A 23,523-nucleotide genomic window follows, 5' to 3' on the forward strand; every position below is an offset into this window, starting at 1 on the left:
ACTCCCTATGGGGCAGTTCGGCCTCATCCTGCAAGGTCCCTAAGATTTGGAATCAACCCCATGAGAGTGAGTGGCGGTGGAGATGCTAAATGACTTTCCCAGCAAAACTTAGAAGCGAACATCAACTTTAAACCTCTTCATGTGTCGAGCGTTCTGTCTAATATTCTGTGCTGCCACCTCCCAGGAACAGTTTTCCTTTTCATTATGGGCAATGTGTACTGTTCTGAAATATTATAGTGTGTACACATGTACAGGATGCAAGATGGCACTTAAGCAAGCCTTCCTTTCCTGTCATAACCCATTGACATGCAATTGATTCAAGTTTACAGGAATCCTGTAGGGTAGAAGGAACTTTCCCATGGGATTTACAAGGTTGTAATTGTTAAGCAAACTATCACAGGGAGTAGCTGATTGGTTCTAACTACCAACATTTAGTGAGAAGCCAAGTGCTTATTCAAGCTGTGCCATTAAGGCCCCTTTCTACAATACTACTCACACTCCCATGGAATCAGAACTCACTTGTCACTGACCCTCCACTGGGTTTCCAAGATGACAACTCACAAGGGAGTGATTGTTCACATTTCTACCAGGGAGCCACTGTTACACCTCACTGATTACACCCACCCACATTTTAGCTGAAGATCAAAAGTACTTCTTCATAAACTACTTCTGATTTCACCAGCCCAAATGGATTCTTTTTTCTCTTCTGATTGACAAGTATCATTTTACCCACCCAAGTTGAAATCCCATTATATATTCTTGTCTTATTTTCCAATACCAGAAACCTATCAAATCAACTAGAATAGTTCACTAATTAGAGAAACAAGCACTCCCTAGCGTTTCATTTTTGTCTTCTATGATCGCTAGCACACGGCTGGCATATGAGAGGCTCTCCGGAAATACTTATTGATTGCGTGGAAATGTAGATGTTCCTTTACACATGCATAAATCCATTCATTTACACATCCTGCCCTACAATATGAATTCATCAGTCCAGGAACTTGTCTGTTTGCTCAAAGCATATGTCTAAGGTCTTTCAAAACAGTACTCAATACATAGTAGGAACTGAATGATTTTTAAATAAATGAATAATTAATTAAACCAAACTTTATGATGAACTTTTCAAGTACCAGTCACTGTTCTAACTATTTACTTTTACCTGTGCTGTTGCTAGAAGCTATCAAGTCATTTTTTTCTTCCAAAAGACCCATGTGACAGGGTAAAACTTCCTTATTGAATTTTGAACTACTTCTTTATGGAAGCAGGTCATCATTTCCCACAGAGTCTTTAAATGGATATGAACCATCACCTTTTGTATTAGCAGTCAAGTGCTTAACTGTTTGCATCACAAGGACTCCCAATTTTTACTGTTGTTGTTATTGTTGTTGTTGTTGTTGTGTGACATCAAGTTGGAGCCAACTCATAGCTGACCACCCAACAGGTTTTCAGATGCAGTAAATCACACTGGAGGAGACTGGCCATCCTTCCCCTGAGGAGCAGCTGGTGGATTCAAACTCTGTGCCTTCGGGATTGCAGTAGAGATTGTTACCAATGGGCCACCAGACCTCCCTACCTTTGACTGTCATGCTCTTCATTTCTGCTTTCTCCGTCCCCCTCTACAAAGAAATGAAAGAACTAGAACTTGGGAGGATGATTGATTGACTGTTGAGTGATTGAAAAGAACGATGAGCAAGTCTCTACCTCTGTTCTCCAGTCACAGATCCTGTCCCTGAGGAGAGAGAGAAGGACCAGTAGGACAGTGGGGGGTAAATTCTATGATACAACTCTGTGAAAGTAGATGGGAAGACCCTTCTCGGTCTTGCTCGACCCGGTCAAGAGAGAGTTTGATCAGTGAAGCAAAAGAGACAGATAATGGGGGGAAACACAAAAAACTATCATTCCTCATTGAAATACCAAGAAAACGATGAAAATAAAAAGTGAACAACATCACCATAGTTTTACTCACCTTCAGCTACATCGTCATCCACTGTCAACTTAAGGCTTTTCCCTCTCCGCACCACCCGAACGGTGTGCCATTCGTTGTCGTTGAGTTTTTGCCCTGCATACAGAGTCTCTGGTCCTTTGCCTAAAGATGGTGGTAAATGCCAAAGTTAGTGTCAATTCTAGAAGCCCTGCTCATGACATCAGGGTTCTGAAAGCCACACTGGTGCACATGACGCAGTAAAACCCAAAGAGCCATACCTTCCCCCAAGGTTATCCTGGTTTCACTAATATACCTGTATCCACTACAAGCATTCCCGAAAATTATTAATGGCAGCATTACAGATAAAGACCAAAGAGCTAAGGAAATAAATACCCTCTTATCCATTGACAGAAGATTTTAACATTCCAAGGGCAACAAGTGGACATAGAAATCTAACAGGAGTCAGTTTCCATTGTTTTCCAAAGTATTTAACATTTGGATGAATTTCATGGAGAATGTGGGACATGAATGTTAAATGTCTGAGAATCACTTGGTCATTTCAGCATGATACACCAGTCTGGCTTTTTTAGACAGTGCCACTAATCGAATGAGAAAAGAAGGTTGCAACATTCGCTTTCTTAACCTGACATTTCCATTAACCCCTGGTCCTAATGACCAAAGAAATCACGGCAGTCATTATCACAATACTAGCAACAGAAAAGTCTAAACTCCAGTGTAAATAATGCTCCAGAGGGGAATAGCCTGGGCCTTAGAATTATCTTATTGAGACCTGAAAAACAAAGTAATAATAATAATATAAAATTCCAAATTTAAACTCTTTAGATTCAAAGAATCTACCATTGAAATGAGATACTGAATGAAGGAATGCAATTATCCCAACATACCCAGGCTCAAGAGGGTGAAGATAATTATTGAAACATTGGGGATGGAAAAAGGAATGATTTCATTTAAAAGAAAACAAAAATGCAGAGCAGGATCGAAACAACCTAGCTGGAAGGTGCATTTGAGCGCGTGTCATCACCACATTGATTTGTAGCATGAAAAGACGGAGAACAGAAGATCTAGACCACATGTGTTCACTATCTGGACAGCGAAAGCCTCTGCTAGAAGTTGTGGGCTCAGTCAGCAAGTGGAAAGCACTGCGTCTAAAAAAGGACTTCAAATAATCACAGCCTGTGCAGCTGCATAATCCATCCCTGTGGATAGTATACATTTGAAACATGACAAACAGGCCACATATCGACATCTATCAAGGGTCTGGTAAACAGTAAGGGATTGATAATTGCTTGTTGACTGCGTGATGTTTACTGCAACAATGAGCAGAAGCACAGTGGAGACTGTAGGGTGATGCAGGGCTTTGATCTGTTGTACACAGGACCATTATGAGTCAGGCTGACAACATGAAACCCAACACCAACATAGAGGTTTGCATTTCTTTCAAAGCTATCAACTAAGCACTATATATATATATTTTAATTTAAGTCATTTTGAATGCTTTGTTACATGTGTGTGTATGTGCATTGAGCAGTTAAAATTTAATTTCAACTTCTCTTGACTGTAGCAGTGTGCCTGTCTCTTATAATAACAATATATAGATTATATAAAGATTCCTTCTCCACATTTGATCAGAGGTTGTGGCATGAGAGACATTAGCACCAATGTCAGATGGATCTTAGCTGAAAGCAATGAGTACCAGAAGAATGTCTACCTGTGTTTCATTGACTGTGCAAAGGGATTTGATAGTGTGGATCACAAAAAACTGTGGCTGGCCTTGAGGAGAATGGGAATCCCAGGACACTTGATTGTGCTTCTGTGAAACTCAGAACAGAGCAAGGAAACACTGCATGGTTCAAAATCAGGAAAGGAGTGCATCAGGGATGTGTCTTGCCTCCATAACTCTTCAATCCATGTAGAACAGATAGTTTGGAGGCTGGGCTTTATGAGAAGGAATGCGACATCAGGATTGGAAGAAGACTTATCAACAATCTACATAATGCAGATGACACAATCTTGCTTGTTTAAACTGAGAAGGACCTGAAGTGCTTGCTGCTGAAGGTTGAAGATGATAGTCTTCAATAAGGATTGAAATTCAACATCAAGAAGACAAAGATTCTCACCACTGGACCAAATGGCAGCACAATGATAGACAGAGAAGAGATTGAGGTTGTAAACAATTATAGCTTGCTTGGCTCCACAATCAACACTCTTGGCACCAACAGTCAGGAAATCAAAAGACAAATTGTAGAGTACTTAGAAGCAATTACGTCAGTCTGGAGACTAAGGTGTGCCTCTCATCCAGACCATGGTCTTCCCAATTACTTGCTATGTATCAGAGACCTGGACGATGACCAAAGATGGCAGGAGAAGATTTGATGCCTTAGAGTCCTGGTGCTGGAGAAGAGTCCTGAACACACCATGGACCATCAAGAAATCAAATATGGTATGTCTTGGAGAGGGTGAAACCAAGTTTCTCTTTGGAGGCTAGGATTTTAAAGCTCTGTAGCACATACTTTGGACATGTGGCCATGAGGGACGGGTCCTTGGAGAAGAATATCATGCTCGGAATGGTGGAGGGATAGTGCAAGAGAGGAAGATCCTGGATGAGATGGATTGATACAGTAACCAGGGTAATGCGGGTAGTTGTGTCAGCGTCAGTGAGATTGGCACAGGGCAGGAAAGGCTTCAGAGCTGTTGTACATAGGGTAGCTAAGAATCACAGGTAACTCAACAACACTTAACAACAACAACTACATTATCTTATAGTTTGCCCTGAGACTCATTTAACAGTTGCTCTTACAACAACAAACTGTGAAAGCGCTGAAAGAAAAAAATGGACCACATTTTGTGAGTACTTTGTAGTGAAAGCAGATGTTCTAGAAGAAACATATTTGCCTTTGGGGTGTGTGTGTGTGTATGTGTGCGTGTGTTTTATGTTTTTATCTCCTTTGTTCTAAATTTAAACATTTCAATTAGAACAAAAGAAGTAGGAAAAAAGGGAATACTGTCTATGGAGGCAGAACTTCTACAAAGACTGGCTATTTAAAACAGCTCCTACAAGGAAGCATCTGCTCTTTAGACAATTTTTGCACATTATATACTTTTTTAAGGATTAGAAACAAGATAAGAAGAGAAGTGGCGAACACAAACACAGTTAGCTTTAGAGAATTACTACATCAATGCCACATTAGCCACAGATATGGAAAACAAGCTATACCTCAGTCCAATTTATTTCAAACCGTCCTAATACTTTGCAATTCAGCTGTGTATTTCAGCTCCGAGGATGTCCTTGAAATGTCCTCCACAGCCAGATTCAAACCAAAATATTGTCTCTTCTATTAAATTCTAGCTTGCCTCCGGAAACTCTATGAACTTGGTGAAATGATGACAGTTATACAAGTACTCAGGTCTTTTGTTCATAGGTTTGCTATAAATCATCTATGATTCAATGGCACTTAACAACAACAATTAAAATGTTAGGATGTAATAGTCTTCCATCAAAGTTGTGGAAAACAACTGACTGTTCTTTAGGCCATATTAGAGAGATTTGATACCCCCAACCCAACCCTAATCATTATTCTAAAAGTTAGAAATCCACACTCATCTCTTTTTAAAATATTTTTTAAATTTTTTAATAATTGCTTCTTTTTTAAAAATTTTGTACATTCAATTCTTTTTTCACCCATCTCTTAAGAATAACAGACAACGAATAATCACTAAAATTATTTTACAAAAATATATTCCAGTGATCTTTTGAATAATTTTTGTGCCACAGAAGTGGAGAGTCAATGGCATTTATCTTTAATCAAGATAAAAGGTCAATTCAACCTACTACAATGAAAGTGATGTTTAAACTCAGCTAGAAATCCAGGCAAATGGAGTGAAGGAGGAAATCTAACCTGTAACCCAGAGATGTAAGATCAAGACAAGAGCTGGGAAATTGATGCGTGCAGCTATTATATTTTCAAAGCTGCAATGTCTAGTGCAGGAGAGCCTTAATCTAGTTGATTCAAGCATAAAGCCCACTGGTACCATTAGTAAAAGAATAAATGTAAAGGGGACTCTTTTTTTACCCCACTATAAACCAAGAATAATCCAGCTATGAAGAAGAAGGAAATATTTTATTAATGAATGAATTCATTTGAAATTTCGAGTGAAAGTGATGGAATTAAGAAACCCAAAACTCTCCCAAGTTATCCATTTTCTTGCTGTTCTTTTTCTTTGTAACAGCTAGAAAAAATATGATATGCAATGGGGTGCATGCTGCAGGCAAGCATGACAGACAATTTTCTTTATGGCACAAGTCAGAAATGCTGATCAGCAAACACTCCTTGGATTCCATGTAGAGACTGCTCACACCATCCCTGATTCATTTAAATCCAGACAACTAATAAATAATCTGATCCTCCTGAGTGGATTTTCCCAGGTAATGAGCAACATACTTGGGACAAAATAAAACCACAAAAAACCAAAATCGCAGGTCAAGATTTCTGGCATAGCAAAGTGCCCAGAAGTGGAGTAATTACTGGGGAACACAGAACCCAAATGCTCATGTGTGTTCCGGCCTCAGTACAAAATCAGCCCATCTCGTTCAGGCCAGGCTCTGTGGCACAGAAGATCTTTTCATTCTTCTATGAATGGAGAGAGAGAAGAAGACACATAATTGAAGAATAACAACCCCTTGCCTCTACTGTATTGTCTCACAGGAACCTATGGAAGTCCCACTTCTTCGACAAGCTGGAACTAATAAGAAAATCAAAATGGAAAAAAGTATATTTTTGAGAGAGACAGCATTGCTGATAGTTTGGGGATAGACAGACACTGAGGTAACATCAGATTTTCTTCCTTCTTTCAGTAAACAGAGAATGAAATATGTGGGCTAATACATATACAAGAACAGTATTAAGGACACACAGGTAGATTTTGCATTGTTAAGTATTTTTAAAATAGTGAAATTTGTTCATTTTTATTTTAAAACAGACCATTCATTTAGACATTCAACAATAAATCAGTTACTCCCCCCAGGAGCAAGATAACTGGAGTTACTCCAATAAACATTGTTTGTCAATATATTCCTAAGACTTGACCAAACCAAGTAAACAGATGGGTTTGCTCATATTCAGGGATTAAAAACTCCTTCCATCTTACATGAGTGTACTTTCCCAGACATGGGCATGTAGCATTTGGAAACAGCTTTTTGTTGAGGGGACGAGGCATTGCCTATATCACAATTACTTCGCTTTATATAAAGGTCTCTGTATGTATGCATGAAAGAAAAAGAAACTGTAACCTGATTTCCCATGGAATTATGTTTCAGGTGAATCAAAACTGTCCCATTGCATTAATAATAAAAATTACCCTGCTCTAGTAGGAAGCGAGAGAGAAAGGCATGGGAATAAGTATGTAAATGCTTAAAATGGTTGATTAGGTTGGGCTCACAGAACATTATAAACATAAGAAGAGAAAACTTACCTTCATTCTTACCAGCACCACCGGTGAGGTCAGCTGAACTGTGACAAGCTTTCTACTAAGCAAACACCACCATACATTCTATTCATTCAGGCTTCCTTTCACACGGGCTAGTTAAATAAGTTCAAAGGTGAGAAAACAGATCGGAATCAAAGAAGAAGGAGGGAAACAGTGATATGGAAGAGAAATATTTCATTGTTTTGTCCATAAAGTTTCAGATTTTTAGTATATTTATGGGCCAGGGTGGAGAGGAGGTGGATAAGAAGAAACCAGAGAACAAGGAGGTATTGTGTTTGTTGGTTTTTTTGTGTGGTTTTTTTTTACTTTTTCATAAACTTACTTGTTAAAAAAATATGTTATTACAAAAAACTCCAAATTCAAAAATATTTATTTTTAGAGACAGTTTGACAAAACACCTCAAATGGATAATTGCCTTTGCACTGGTGTCCTCAAGCCTGGGGAAGAGCTGTCCTACTTTTTGCAGTAGGTGTGAAAGGCACAGACAGCTTTCTGGAAGCCTTCTACTAAGAAGTCTCACAGCGAGGTGTGAGGAAAACCAACAAACCATTGCTCAGGCCGAGCACATGCACCCTGCTACCAGCTAACGGCACCATTAAAATCACCAATATTTATCAGATGTGAATAAGTAAATGCAGCATTGAACCTACAACAGATAATATGCTCTGCTATGGGCTATTCACAGTTCAGAGGCATAAATTATTTCTTCCATCACCTTTATTCATCGCCCAGCTCTCAGATACATACCAAGTGATCAGAAAGACCATGCCTGAATCAGACACACCTTTGTCCTCAAACTGGCATCATTACTCCCCAATAATTTGGAGAGGTCCTTAACTGCAGATTTTCCCAATGCAATGTGTCTCGTTATTTCCTGACTGCTGGTACCAAGGATGTTAATTGTGGCTTCAAGCTAGATAAAGATGTTGACAGTTTCAATCTCCTCTCCATCCATCATGATGCTGCCAGTGGTAAGAATCTTTGCTTTCTGGACACTAAACATCCCATGGATGGCCAAGAGATTGAACAGATATGTCTCGGAGAGGGTGCACGAGGTATGCTTTTTGGAGGCAAGAATGGTAAGGCATGTAACTAGTAGGAGGGGCTATTCCTTGGAGAAGGACATGATGCTGGGAAGGGTGGAGGGTCGGCGAAGGAGAGGAAGACCCTCAATCAGGTAGACTGACACAGTGACTGCTGCAGTGGGCTCTTGTGCGTCAGGAAGTGTGAGGATGGCACAGGATACAACAGGGTTCAGATCTTTTGTGCATCAGGTCACTATGAGTCGTACTCAACTCGATGGCATCTAGCACCAGCAACAACAGCATGGGGTGTTCACCCCAGTTCTCATCTATTGTTCTCTTCTTGATAGTAGAATAACCCTTGCGCTAGCCCTCAGTAGCACATTAAAGGAGCTATACAGTCATTTACTGAGATGCTTGATGGACATGTATATGGATCCAGGCACTGTTGTAAATGTAGCAACTGGAGACAAGACAGCAAAACTGCTCCCCCTTACAGAGTTTATGATCAAGCTTGGATTTGAAGTGAATGATAGCACAGAAACATAAACATATGAGGTCATTTAAAAATAGGGTTGAGTCCTGTGATGAAAATTGACCACGGTTATTTGATGAAAAGCTGTGGTGGAGGGGCAGAAGAATGGGTTAAAATGCAGCTTAGGAAGAGCTCTGCAATGTCAGTGACTTCCCTGCTGCTGGCCTGAGCTTGACTGGAGGGAGACACTGGGAACCGAGTGATTACGAAGCCTCCCACGAGGTGGTCAAGTCGAATGGCGGTAACTGTGCCACAGTCTGATGCACTAGGAGCAGCAGGAGCAGAACCCAGGAAGAAGCCTGGAGTGTGGGAGGGAATGAAGAAACTCATGATGGCTACGGTTTAGGCAAAAGGCAGAGGGTACTAGAAAGGCTGGTGATCAGGCAGGGGCCTGATCAGCTGAAGCCCTACGTGACGTGGTGCAGAACCCCAGTGCTGCTGTAAGCATGACAAGAATCCACCACAGGCTTAAGCAAGAGAGTCACATGATCTAATTTAAAAAAAACAAACAAAAAAAACAAAAAACCCAACACAAAAAAAATAACTCCGGTTGCTGCATCTGTATTGTGAAAGGGGCCAATGATGAACATGAGAAGATTCACTGGGAATTTTGTAAAGGCAGACGGTCTATTAGAAATCTAGTAATGTACCTCATGATAGGGAGGGAACAGTTGAAATCAAAGTGGTCCCATTTGAAATATATTTTAGAGATAAAGTCATAGGAATCCGAGTTGGGGTTAAAAAGTAGATTGAGATTGTTGTTGTTGTTATGTGCTGTTGAGTTGCCTGTGAGTCATAGCAACCCTATGTACAACAGCCCTAAACCCTGTTCTATCCTGTGCCAATGTCACTGTCTCTGACACACCTACCCCAGTTACCCCAGTCACTGAATCAATCCACCTCATAGAGGGCCTTCCCTTCCTGCGCCGTCCCTCCACCTTCCCAAGCATGATGTCCCTCTCCAAGGATCAGCCCCTCCTTGCAACATGTCCAAAATATATCACATGAAGCTTCAGAATCCTTGCCTCCAAGAAGCAGCCTGGTTTAACCCTCTCCAAGATGAACCTGTTCATTTTCTTAGTAGTCCAAGGTATATTCAATACACTTCTCCAGCACCACAGCTCAAAGGCATCAATTCTCCTTCTATCTTTAGTCATTGAAATTAGGGGAAGGAAAAGAAGGGATTAATGGCGACTCCTGGGGTTTTGTCAGAGAATCTAGGTATATGGAGGTATCATGAACTGATCAGGGAAAGGTTCTAGAGAAATTAAAACTAAAATAGTAAATAATGAAATACATAAAACCAAACACTGCTGTTGAGTCCAACACACAGCAATCATTCAGTAACAGAATCCAACTGCCTGGTAGGCTTCCTAGTAGTCTTCAAGGTTTAACAGGAGAGGATTGTCTCATCTTTCTGTCTCACAGACGCTGGTACATTTACTCAAAGCAGGATGCTTTAATTGTACAAGGCAAGGAAAAGTATTTCTGTTACTCATGCCTTTTCTATATGGCATAAGTCACACTCAGTAACAGAACCTCACAGCTTTCTATCCTGCTGAAAAGTGTGAATCATAGTTCACTCCCTGCTTGATTTGCTCAGGGAAGTGTTAATTTCCATCTTGAGCTCCCACAGCCTACAGAAGAGAAAGGTTGTGAGCTCCCCACACTGTCTTTCTCATTTCCCTCCTTTTCTCCCTCTCCCCCTCCCTCCATTCTTTTTCTTTCCCCTCCCCGTATCCATCTCTCCCTCCTTCCTTCCTTCCTCTCCCACCCCTTCGTTCCTTTTGCCTTCTCTTTCATATTCCTTTCCATTCTTTTGCACAGTTTCAGACATGATGCCTGATGACTGAAATGAGGTGTGCTGCCCACATTACAGAGCAAACACTAGCAGCCCCTCCCAGAGCATCTCGAAATTGTGATCACAGGGCAAAATGAACCTACTCATCTTGGCAGGGAGAATGGAGCATCTCAATTTTGAAACGGAATGACTCTGGGGCAGGTATGTCTCCAAGGAACAAATGATTACACAAAAGATGAGAAAGAATCTTGCCCCCAATTTACTGCCAAATCTCTATCTTAAGTCATAAATTTACAGCACCACGCTGCAGTGGTGAGCTGAGGACAGCCTTATGATTCTGTGTGATAATCTCTCTCTGTGAAGCCACTTTTCAGGAGATAAGGGCAATTTGCTCAGGGATGAGGACCCTTTTGTGGATATTGATTCTGCTTCTGCTTTAAAACCACACACACACACAAACACACACTCCAACTTTCTAGATGATACCAGAACTTTTCTCACCTATGTCATAGTATAATTAATACAAATCTGTTTCCCTTTGATGCATTAAGGTGTGATAGTGCCTCAGGCTCTTTCTGATTATGTGATCTCACTGGTTAGCCCTAAAGACACATGTTCTAAAGCTAAAAGAGACAAAACAGAGAAGACTATAGCCAGGATGAGCCTAAGCTTTGCCTAAACCCCAGCAAATTTCTAATTTATTTTCCTATAATATTTTTCCCTCAAAAAACTAAAAAACTAATTGAATACATGTTACACAGAGAGAAACAGAGAATGACAGAGCGATAGTCAATTATGATTTTAAAGTTGTAGTTAATTAATCCTAATCATTAGTAATTTGAGCAAGGTAGGGACTAAGATAGGCATACTTCCATGAGTCTTCTTCCATATACTTTCAGAACTTCTCTACTTCCATCCTCCTCTTCTGGACTTCCCGGGCACTCTTAGGTCAAAATGTCATCTCTCCAGTAACTCATCTGTGCTTTTATTGTGTAAATAATGACTGTCTCTTCCGTTACAGATTTTTTTTTAAAAAAAAGTTCTATTGTATCCACTTCAATATCCATCAAAAGAAAACATACAACCACAACCAAGCACAGTGCTTCATACCCACAAAATACTTCATTATGAGAAGTATGAGTAGAATAGAATGAACTGAGTAAATAAATAAATGAGCAGCTGTGTCATGTGAAAGAATCAGGGTAGAAGAAAAGTAGAATAGAGTTTCAAACAGTGTGTAAGCAATAGTGGGCACTGAATCAACACTCTTAGCACTAACACTCAGGAACTCAAAGATGAATTACATCGGGGTCATCTGCTGTCAAGAACCTCTCCAGCATACTGAAGAGTAATATTGTCATTCTGGAGACTAAGGTGTGCCTGATCCAGGCCATGGTCTTTGCAATTACTTGCCATACATCAGAGAGCTTTAATTGATTAAATATAACAGAAGAATCATCAATGCTCTGAGTTGTGGTGCTGGAGAAGTGTGCTGAAGATACTGTGTACTGCCTAGAGCACAGTTCTGTACTGGAGAAGGTGAAACCAAGTTTCTCCTTGGAGGCAAGGATTTTGGAGCTCCATCCCACATATTTTGGGCATGTGGCCAGGAGGGACCAATCCTTGGAGAAGGACATCAAGCATAGAAGGAGGGACAGTACCAGAGAAGAAGACCCTGGATGAGATGGTTGGACTCAGTGACTGGGTTAATGAGATTCGTTATGTCAGAGATGATGAGATTGGCTCAAGAGGGGCAGGATTCAGTGCTATTGTACATACAGTCATTATGAGTGTCAGGCATCTCAATAGACGATAAGTAGAACAACAGGATGAATATTGTTGTTGTTGTTGTAGTTGATTGCCTTCAAGTTGAGCATGACTCATAATGACCCTATGAACAAAAGACCTGAAGACCCTCTGCAACTATCGACATTTATCAAAGTTCATAGAATTTCTGGAGGCACGTTATTTAGGAAGTGGATGCCACTTCCAAACCTATCATAGTGTTTTATTATAGCGATACATAATGGGAATAACTTGATGAGGAAAAAAAAAAGAGATGCATCAATGTATTGGTGGTGAAGGAAGGAAAATAACCGAGTCATCCACTGTGTTTTAGCGGAGAATAAATCACAGATTTAAAATAATAAGGACAATAATCTTTTATATACAGAGAGAGAGATCACGCGAGAGAGACCACACACGACAGCGAGAGGGCGAGTGCAAGAGTGAGCCCACAAGCGAGCGAAAGAAGAGAGTGCACACTGGTGGCCTACTGACAAGAAACTGCACTGCAATCCCAAAGGCACATAGTTCGAGGCCACTAGCTACTTCATGGAAGAAGCATGGGCAATCTCCTTCTGTGCGATTAACTGCCTCTGAAAACCCACCAGAGGGTCAGCTATGGGTCAGTTTCGACTATACAATACACAACTACAACAGGATAAAATAGTGGTGAGGAGTCACATTGTGAACCCAAAGTTTGAATCTACCAGCTGCTTCACCGGAGAAAGATGGGCAACCTCCTCTCATGCCATTTACAGCTTTCGGAAATCCACAAGAGGGTCAGCTATGAGTGGATTACTACTTGAAGGCACATAAATTAACAACCATTAAACCAAAGCGTGCTCTGGTGGCATATGCAGACTTCTTACCTCCAAGGGAAGAGTTGTTTTCATCAATGTGAAGTTTAGAAAGCCTACAGAGAGGGTACAACAGTGAGCTAACAAGATTTAAAACAAACTTAGAGACTTGTCTTCTTGTCTGCCACTTAAGTGCCTCTTGATCCATGGGAAAGCCATGAAGAGCTGGGTTGTATCACTGTGTTTCAACGGTTTTCATTGGCTGAGTCTTCAGCAGATAACCAGGCCTTTCTCTTCCTAGTCTATCTTAGTCTATAAATTGCACTGATGCAGTGTTATAGCAACATGCAACTAACCCCTGACAAACACGGGAAGTACACCAGTCACATATTGAAACTGTTTCTCTTATATGTGTTATATAACACAAGCATTTTAGCAGTGAATTACTACAGCCTGGAAAGGGAGGAGCAATGACTAAATTATTAAAAATAGAATAAACCTCTAAGGATAGAGGTTGCGAGGCTGTGTTAGAGAAGTCTAGGGTAACCACACCTTTCCATTTCAAACTATAGAGAGTGTCTTTGAGAAGATTAAAACACCATCATTGTTAAAATTTGAAGTCTATTCAAAACACAGCCAAAATATGTTATTTCAATAGCCTAAGCACTTTAAGGCTTTAAGTGTATAAATACTTCCTGACTTCTGTTTTAGATATAAAGGCATTGCATTCTAAAAGCATCTTAGAACAAAGAATTCTGTGAATGTGGAATTCCGAGATAGATCCTCATGTCTGCAGCATCCTTTTGTGCAACAGGGTATCAAAATCTAAGGGAAGGGGGGAAATCATGTCCACTCCCTCTCGGTGGGATCATGATTCAAATTCTCTCAGTTTACAAGCTTGGTGGCTTGAGCTGATCACCTACTGCAAGGAGAGACAGTCTCAGCAAGGAGCAGTCTTGTTACCTGGCCGGACTTCTTTATGCTCTTAACATCTGATCGAAGAAGTTGGGAGAGTCAGGACCCTGGATTAGTGCATCATCTCACTGTTCTGGTCCTAGCTCCCTAAGATGATGATGCTTCTCCCTCTTCAAACAACATTTTAAGTTTGGAAACATGAACAGTTCTCTTTTATCTCAGTGTAAATACCCCTTTTTTATATGGTCTCTAAAATGAAACTTGCATGGAAGACCAGAGAGGAAAAAAATTGAAGTGACAGCTTCAACAGAGATTAATTAAGAACATTTTCATTCAGAACTGTTTACCACTTCTTAAATAGGAGTTCTGGTGGCTTAGTGGTAAGGAGCTGCGTTGGCAACTGGAAGGCCTGCAGTTTGAATCCACCAGCTGCTCCACGGGAGACGGGCAATCTCCTCCCATGTGATTCAGTGCCTCTGAAAGCCTGCTGCAGGGTCAGCTGTGAGTCGGTTCCAACTTGACGGTACACAACAACAGTGGCACAGTGTTAGATGTTGCACAGCTGACTGAAAGGTCAGTGGTTTTATCCCCCCAGCTGCTCTTTGAGAGGAAAATTGACAGTCCCCTCCAGTAAAGATCCTTAGCCTCAGAAATTTAATAGAGGTTTCTCTATGACTCAGAATCAACTGGTGAACACTGGATTTGGTCTTGGGTTTGGAAGTAAGAGTTCAATACAACTTGCACCTAATGCTCCAAGAGTGACCTTAGGTAAAGGACAGCCATGGGACCACTTTAATGAAAATGACAAATTTGCATGCACTGTCTCTATAGCATTGTGTAACCATTTGGATAGAACACAAATGGGAAAGTCCATTCACTAATGTGTACATTATGTTATAATTCACTGGGCCACCATTCTGAATGTCTTACTCACATTAACATGCAGCTTTCCCACCTCGTGGCTGATTGCGTGATTTGTTCACATGTTCAGCCCTTTCTAGAACCTCTCCCTAATTGCTGTGGTTTGTTAAGGACCCACCAGGTTGGCTCTGACTCATAGCATCTCTATGCACCACAGAAGGAAAGGCTGACTGATGCTGTGCCATCCTCCCAATCTCTGCTCAACCCATCCTCACAGCTGCTGTGTCAATCCACTTCATCCATGGTCTTCCTCTGTACCATGGACCCTCTACTGTATCAAGCACGATGTTGTACGTCCTTTCTGGAGGGTTATTTTACCTGCTCTATTACAATAGTCAGGTATGCCTGTGTGACTTGCCACGGCAATTTGAGAAGGAGCTATGGTACTTATAAAATTTAAAAATCTCTCTCTTCTCTTTTCCTTTTGCCACAAATCCAGTACATAGTATATTGGGATTACTTTAGCCAAGGGTCTGAAACAAAGAGTGCATGAGACAGAATTATAACAGAGCCATGAGAAATATTCATGAGAATAAGACATAAAGCTCTGTTCTCTTAACCTAAAATTGCAGGGAGGCATTTGTTACTGCAGCGTGACTGAGCCTTGAATTGACTGATACACAGATTCCAGTTATATTTCCACTTTACACTTGTGATAACTGAGAAAGCCTGCCTCCTTTTTCTCTAAATAATGACATTTTACTATTTATTAATCAAGAAATCCATCCAGGGTGACTAATGGATGCGAAGTATAATCCTCACAATGAGACCTCTTATACCACATCTGCAGTTTTAAAAAAAATTTAAAAAATATTAAATCAGTATATTTCAAGGCTACACCTTTAATTTTTAGGTAGATAGAAAGGGGAAAAAGGTAACAAAGAGAAGAAGATATTATACAAGTGAAACCCACAGAGAAAATGACAGGAGAGAAAACAGATTAAAAGAAACCGTGATGTTTGTCAAATTGCTAAGAGGCAAATCTCTCTTTTGAAAAAATAAAAGTCTTAAGATTTTCATCTTAAAAATGCTGCCAGAAGACAGAACAAATAAAAGGGTCTTGGAGCATGCATTTTGAAAAGGATTTGTTTTATTTTTTAAAAAACTTTAATAGAATAAACTGCTCTGTGATCTACAGGGTGGCAAGTGGCACATCACACCAAGGGGCACACTGTCTATATTAAGGAAATACAGCGATCGTCATCTTAACTCTCAGCTGTTGTCAGAGCTGTTAAGGATTACTATAAGCCAGCAGTTTGCACATTGAAAATCTCATAAGCAGCATCTAATGTTAGAATTCCAATTCAAGGGCTCTAGTCGTGGTGTTTCTGACTCCAAAGATCTGGGTTGGGATCTATGAAATGCCAATCTCACAAGATCCAGATCTACCTGATACAAGGACCCATCGGATCACAATTTGGGAAAAGAAAGGACGGTACTTTCACCTGCACTTCCAGACACTCCAGGGATGCTTGTTGAGTGGCTGAGAGAAACCCATTCCTCCCACTCAAACACACTACTTCTTTACAGAGAGTTCCCTCTCACTTTATCCAATTCTTCGTTTTGCTCAAGTGAATCAGGAGACCGTCTACCTGGTTTAAGGCATTCCCCTCACCTCCTCTGTTGGCCTTGTGTGCTACATTCAGACTGTTAACCAGAGCCGTTTGGCAGTCTGATTCTATCAGCTTCTCTGTGGGAGGAAATTGTGCAATTTCTTCTCAAAGATTTTCAGCCTTAGAAACTACATTTAGAGTTGTGATGAGGAGCTCATGTGCTTTAGTGGTAAGAAATTGCACTCCTAACCCAAGGAATAAGGTTCAAATCCACCAGCTACTCCAAGGGAGAAGGCGGGGAAGTCACCTCCCATGCAACTTAATGTTTCTGAAAACCCACTGGTGTGTCAGCTATGAAAACCAACTAGAGTGCTGTGACTCAACAGTACACATTAATAATAACACAAATGAGTTGCATTGACTGATGATTCTTCTAGAAGCTTTTGTTGTGTTGTTGGTTTTGATTGCCATTTAGTTGAGTACCACTCATAGCGACACTATGAACAAAAGGCCTGAAGCCTTGCTATAACTACTGTCATTTATCAAAGTTCATAGGGTTTTCCAGAGGCATGTTGTTTAGGAAGTGGATGCCACTCCTGCTTCCAAACCTGTCTTCAACTTGGAACTCGACCAAACACTGTCTACCATGGGTAACCATTATAGCATTTGACACCCCAGTTTGGCACAAGGTTCAGCATTACAGCAACCCCAGGTTACCTCAGTACAGTATATTGCCAGAAAAATGCAGTGCAGTAGCATTTAGAAGAATGTTCCTCTAAAATATAATAACAACCAACTTTTAAATGCAAAAGCCCTCTCTGAGGTCTTGTTGACTCTAAACATGAGGTTTAAATTAAAACAAACAAACAAACAAACCAAAAAACCCAACCAATATAAAATGTTTTTGCTGTTATGTGCCATTGAGTCACCTGTGACATATAGTGACCCTATGCAGAGCAGCTCTGAACCCTTCCCTGACCTCAGTCAAGCTTTGCATTTTTGTAACCACCTCTCAGTAATGCAAATGGCTCACATAGCCCACTACTAACAGAACGGCTGTAGGTCCATCCAGCGGCATCTTAGAAGAATAGATGCTGATCTAATTCCAAAAAGATCATTCATTAAACACCTCTGAAGCATTCTTTTACTCAAACATCAATGGAGCGGCCATGAAGCAGAGTCATTTTGGCAACTCATTTGGATTTTTTTTTCCTTTTTACAACAAGAATGAATATTTTGCTCTGTACCACCTAAGAAATCTAGTCAAGGGCTTTCATTCTCCCAAATCTGAAGCTTCCAAAATTCAGAGATGTGCTCAATTCTTTCTTTTGAAGTTTGTCCCTCGCCCCTCCCATACCAGATTGTCCATCATAAGAAAACTCTAGAACTTCTTTCCACCACCTGCCACTCCCTCACTCAGAATTTTTGAAACCGTTTATTTCATGCCATTTGAAACCAATTCTTTACTCATCCATGTCCTCAACTCAATTTGAGGCGCCATGAAAGTTGGGCCTAACACTCTCACCTCTGCATCTAGACCCGCCAAGGAACGCTTGTTGAGAGGCTGAGAGAAATCCTTTCCTCATAATCACTTAACTCCATTTTACTTCTTTACAGAATGTTCCTTCTCACTTTATCCAAGAACAAACTTTTCTCTCATTTTTCTCTTTGCCATTTCTTTGCTCCAATCTTTAGAAACTTGTTCTAACAGTGATCTCGACCATGACTTCTCAAAATGACCTTCAAAAAAGACTTTCAAACAATGTCATTTCTGTTGGGTTTTTTCCCCCCATGAAACACTTCCAAATTTCATCCCTCTTCTTGAAGCTCTCCCTGGCCCTGCCCCTTTCACCTTTTCGTCTCATACATCTTTGACATTTTGCATGCCCCAAAGACATGCACACTGCTTGGGGATATGGCCCTAGCATTTTTTATAACCTCATCTCTCATACTGCATATCAGTGAAATCTGTGAAAGCAGGACTCGGTGAAAGGCAGAAACACACCAGTAGAGGAAAACTTAAGTTATCTCCCCATAAAACAAGCAACAGAAAATTGATAAGACTGCACTTTTGTGGTAAACATGCAAGATGAGAAAAACAAGGCAGTTTTATTGAGCTCCAATTCTCATGGATTTCACAGTAAATAAAAACCAAAAACAACAGTTTGTATCTGGTTACCTCATCCGTCTAAATCTAGGCACATTATTCTCATCACATTCTACCTCCTAGGAAACTAGTATTCACTCTTAGAGCATGACTTGAATGCATTCATCCTGAAGCTTCTTCAACTAGTCCCTTAAAATCACTAAACCCCCATTTTTCTTACAATAAAGTATGAAATGGGAATAAGGTATGTGTGGAGCAAGCTAGGTAAGAATGTAAAACATTTAGTAATAGTTGGTGTCTATTACCCAGTAACAGACATTACCAACTGTAGGTATCCATTTGTGTGTGTCCCTCTGTCTCTCCTTCCCACCATGTAGGAGATGATAGGCATGAAGCAGAAGGTTTACAGTTAAATTTTCATCTAAAATACCAAACCAAATTCCAAGTCATCAAGCAATCCACCTCATAGCAAACTTATTGCATTTACAAGCCTATATACATCTTTATGGAAGAGACTGCCTATCTTTATCCCATGGAGTAGATGATGGATTCAAACCATTGATCTTTTGGTTAGAAATGCACCACGTCATGTGCTACGCCACCAGAGTTCCTTATGTCAGGGGAGACCTACTTAAATAGTTCTAACCCTGGTTGAAAAAGAGTATTTCAGGTGCATCATTCATGAGCCTAACAAAAGTCCTTTAATATTCCTTCTGCAATTATCAAATGTCTGATGTGCTGGAATCCGAAGGTTTTCAGCTTGAAAACACATATGGCTCCAATGATCTAGATGCAGGGACTCGATATGAAGATAGAAAGAGTTCCAGGTTAGAAAAAGGCTGCTGAAGGTCATAGGAAAAACTGATATACCAGACTCAAGCCTGTGGAGGCATGGCTTGTGTTGATACACATTGTAGAAAACAAGGAAGTGGTGATGTGAAGAGAAGAACTGGGAGGACTCCAAAGACATTTGAAAGGTTGAGAAGGACTTGAAGACATGAAGAGTATAGTGATTTCATGCTTCCAGAGAAGCTGCTTTATGTCTGGTGTCTTGATGATAGTATAGCTGTTCTGGGGAAAGTCCTTGTATCTGGTCCCAAAGTCCATGCTCTGAATCACAATGTTGTACTGATTTGCAGCTACTGCGACGACCTATTGTTTCCCACCTAAGACTGGTCTATTGTGATTAAAAACTATCCTTGCACTATCCCTTATCTTTGGCCTAAAGGTTTTGTTTTTCAGATTTTATAAAATTCTAATTGATGCTTTCACTCCAGGCTCTCTTGCTAATGGAGGTCTTTTGGCATGCAAAGGACTGAAAAAAGTATCCTTGTCGGTTTCAAAAAGTACTAGAAGATTCCAGAAATGGTTTCCGTGTACTGGTGTGAAGGGCTTCAGAGCATTAGTGGGATGAGGCGGCAAAGCATCACTGATACTGCTTTATATTTGTTGTTGCCCTGTGGCCGTCGTTAGGCACTCAGCTGCTAGTGTAGACATTCGTGGTTTGAATCCATGAGTATATTCATGGAGGAAAAATAATTCAGCTATCTGCTACCATGAAGATTACAACCTTGAGAAAATATATAAGGCATTTCTACCTCTGAAATCAATTCAATGACACACAACAACAGCAGTCCTGTATTTAGGCTTATTCTTTAATCCTCAAAAGATTATGAAGGACGCATTAATGTTCCCCTTGATAGATGATGAAAACAGGGGCCAAAGATGCTCCATCATGTCAATGTGTAGTAAAGAGAGATCCACACTTATCTGAGCGGTAAGCCTGTGATCTCAGGCGTAGGTGCTATCTTGATAGATACAGAATGTACTGGCGGGAGTAGTGTTTCAGATCAGGCTAATGAGATAGTGCAGCTCTGAAGGAGCAGAGCAGAGGTCTGGCAAGAGCCAACCAGTAGATAAATCAACCATGTTCCTCTAAGCAGATGCTCAGGCTGGATGAGAATGGGGAAGACGCGCACAAGACATCAGACAGTCCCATGAGCTGCCGTAAATATGGAGAGGGGGAAGCCTGCGGGTGCCCCTCATACCACTAGTTGAGGGACAGTGTGTGGTACGCTTGCATTGACTGGTGTGTGCCAGCAATGTCCGTGAGAACCTAATCAATCACCCTAATCTCTATAACCTGACCGCATTTCCCTGAAGTGATGTCATAAAGACAAGGACATTCTCTATTGTCATCACATTCTAACCCAATGCCGGGACTTCAATGCTCTTACTCAATATGCATGTACTGAATGTATATCAGTATACATGATCCAGCTTGTTGTTACTGTTGTTGTTGTGTGCCGTCTAATCAAAACCAACTCATAGCTGACCCTCCAGCAGGTTTTCAGAGGCCGTAAATTGCACAGGAAGAGATGTCCACCTTTCTCCAACAGAACAGCTGGCGGATTTGAACAGGATATCTTTGTGTTGGCAATGCAACTCCTTACCAGTAGGTCACCAGAGCTCCCTTTGGTGCAGCTTATAAACATTAAAAATTCAAACTGCCACCAAGCAATAATCTCTATGATGGAAACAGGACAAATATGCAACTATGTGTTTATCACATCTAATTATATTGTTGGAGGGTAACCAGGCTCATACCGAATCATAATCACAGCTACCACATGTTTGGCATTATGCTTTGCTCCAGTTCCCTTGTGGGAAGAAGAAATCTTATATACAATCTGATACACAGGCATCCAAAAGGCTGCCAGCACTTGTTATTACTATTTTACAAAAACACATCTAAAAGATGACAAAAGCAAGTAATAAGTGGTAGCTTAGAAATAAGTTCAAAGGTGGCAATGAGACTAAAGATTACATTTTAAAGTGACAAGTAAAAAAAAAATCCTTCTTACCCTAAGAACAGCCACCCACCCAAGGATTGCATGTTAAAATCTATTTCTTTGCTATTAAATACTTATTAGTTCAGGCAATAATTCATCAACTCCTTATTATTCACTTTTAACACATGATAATTTTTCCTGTGGCAAGAATAAAAAGAGAAAAGTGCTATTATCCCTGGGTCAAAGTAGATTAGAGGCTAATGGAAGTGATAATCATGAGAAAAAAACATAGTATGACGTTTTAAGTGTTCCGCTCCTAAGAGTTCCTGGGTGGCACAAACAGTTGAGTTCAACTACAAGCCAATAAGTTGGTGGTATAAATCAGCCCAGAGGCACGGTGGAAGAGAGGCCTGGTGATCTGCTTCTGTAAGGTCACAGACTTGGAAACCCTGTAAAATGGTTCTAGTTTGTGTATATGGGGTTGGCATGAGTTGGAATCAGTGCAAAGGCAGCTAACAATAACCACTAAGGTGGATTTTTTAATACTCAGCCTTAGTAATATGGTAAGAGGAACAAGGTGTTTATATGTGTGTGTGCACAGCCACATATATACCTGTGGATTTTCATGTGGATTTGGGATTGGTTAGGTCGTGGTATACAGGTGAGGCCTTCAGGAGAAGGTGTAGCTTACACTTCTTAAAGAATTATCAGTAACTTGGGCTTTACATAGATCATAGAGGACAGAACATCCTACATCATCTATATGGGATGACAAAGTCTGCCGGGTTGAGAGAGCTTGGTAGAGAGCACTTTAATGAGGTAGGAGATAACTTTGAAGGGATAACTAAGGAAAGATTTTGAAAGAGATTTCTGCTGTGCTAAAGATACTATGTTTTACTGTCTAGGCCAAAAATAGCCCTGGAAATAAACATCTTCAACAAGTTATAATACATGTTTGCTGCATTACATAATAATAATAAAAGCAAGTACAATGAAAAACACTCATTGGATGTGTCAGGTATTGAGACTAAGTGGGTAACCTGTGAGAACGACTAGACATAAAGAAAAGGAATAAAGCAAACATAAGTTAAATAAATACAAAGAAGATTAATAAAAAATTACTTTTATGTAGAAAGGAACTGAAGTACTGAATAAGTATTAAATATTCATAAAGCTCAGACAACTTCCAGATTAAAAGCAATAATAGCTCCATATTGGCCAAGATCTAAAAATGTAATAAATTATGACAAGAAGCTGTGCTGCAATCCCAAAGGCACGCGATTTGAGGTCACTAGCTGCTCCGTGGGAGAAGGATGGGCAGTCTCCCATGATTAACTGTGTCTGAAAACTAGCCAGAGGGTCAGCTATGGGTCGGTTCCGACTCCACGGTCCACCACCACCATCACCACAACAACAACAATTAGCAGTAGTGTTGTTGCTATGTGCCATCAAGTCCACCCTATCTCCCACCATCCTCACAATTCCGCTTATGATTGAGGCCACTGTTGCAGTCAATGTGTTAACCCATGTTGTTAAGAGTCTTCATCTATTTCTCTGGCCCACCACTTTTCTCAGTTCATGATGCTTTCTTCCAAAGATTGATCCCACCTGATCCTCTCAAGTAGGTGAGAGGAAGTTTCATCATCCTTGTCTCAAAGGACCATTATGGCTGGATTTCTTCCAAGACAGACGTGATTGTTCTTTTTTGCAGACCACGGTATATCCAATATCCTTCAACACCACCACAATTCAAAGGCATCAATTCTTCTTCTTTCATCCTTATTTATTGTCAAACTTCCAGATTTATAGGAAGTAATAGAAATATAATGGCTTAAAGCAGGCAACTCTTAGTATTTAAATGGACAC

General features: G+C 40.5%; 1 protein-coding gene across 4 annotated transcripts in view; it reads right to left on the reverse strand.

Annotated features, from left to right (window-relative positions):
- Positions 1–23,523, reverse strand: part of NRXN3 (neurexin 3) — a 2,203,380-nt gene that overhangs the window by 1,185,982 nt on the left and 993,875 nt on the right. For all 4 annotated transcript variants that reach the window (XM_006884638.1, XM_006884636.1, XM_006884635.1 and 1 more), the window contains one exon: positions 1,967–2,086. In XM_006884638.1, coding sequence (XP_006884700.1) covers positions 1,967–2,086 — 120 coding nt within the window. The remainder of the gene's footprint in view (positions 1–1,966; positions 2,087–23,523) is intronic.

Source organism: Elephantulus edwardii, unplaced genomic scaffold, assembly GCF_000299155.1.
Source record: "Elephantulus edwardii isolate Elephantulus edwardi_28Jun2011 unplaced genomic scaffold, EleEdw1.0 scaffold00037, whole genome shotgun sequence".
NCBI lineage: Eukaryota > Metazoa > Chordata > Mammalia > Macroscelidea > Macroscelididae > Elephantulus > Elephantulus edwardii.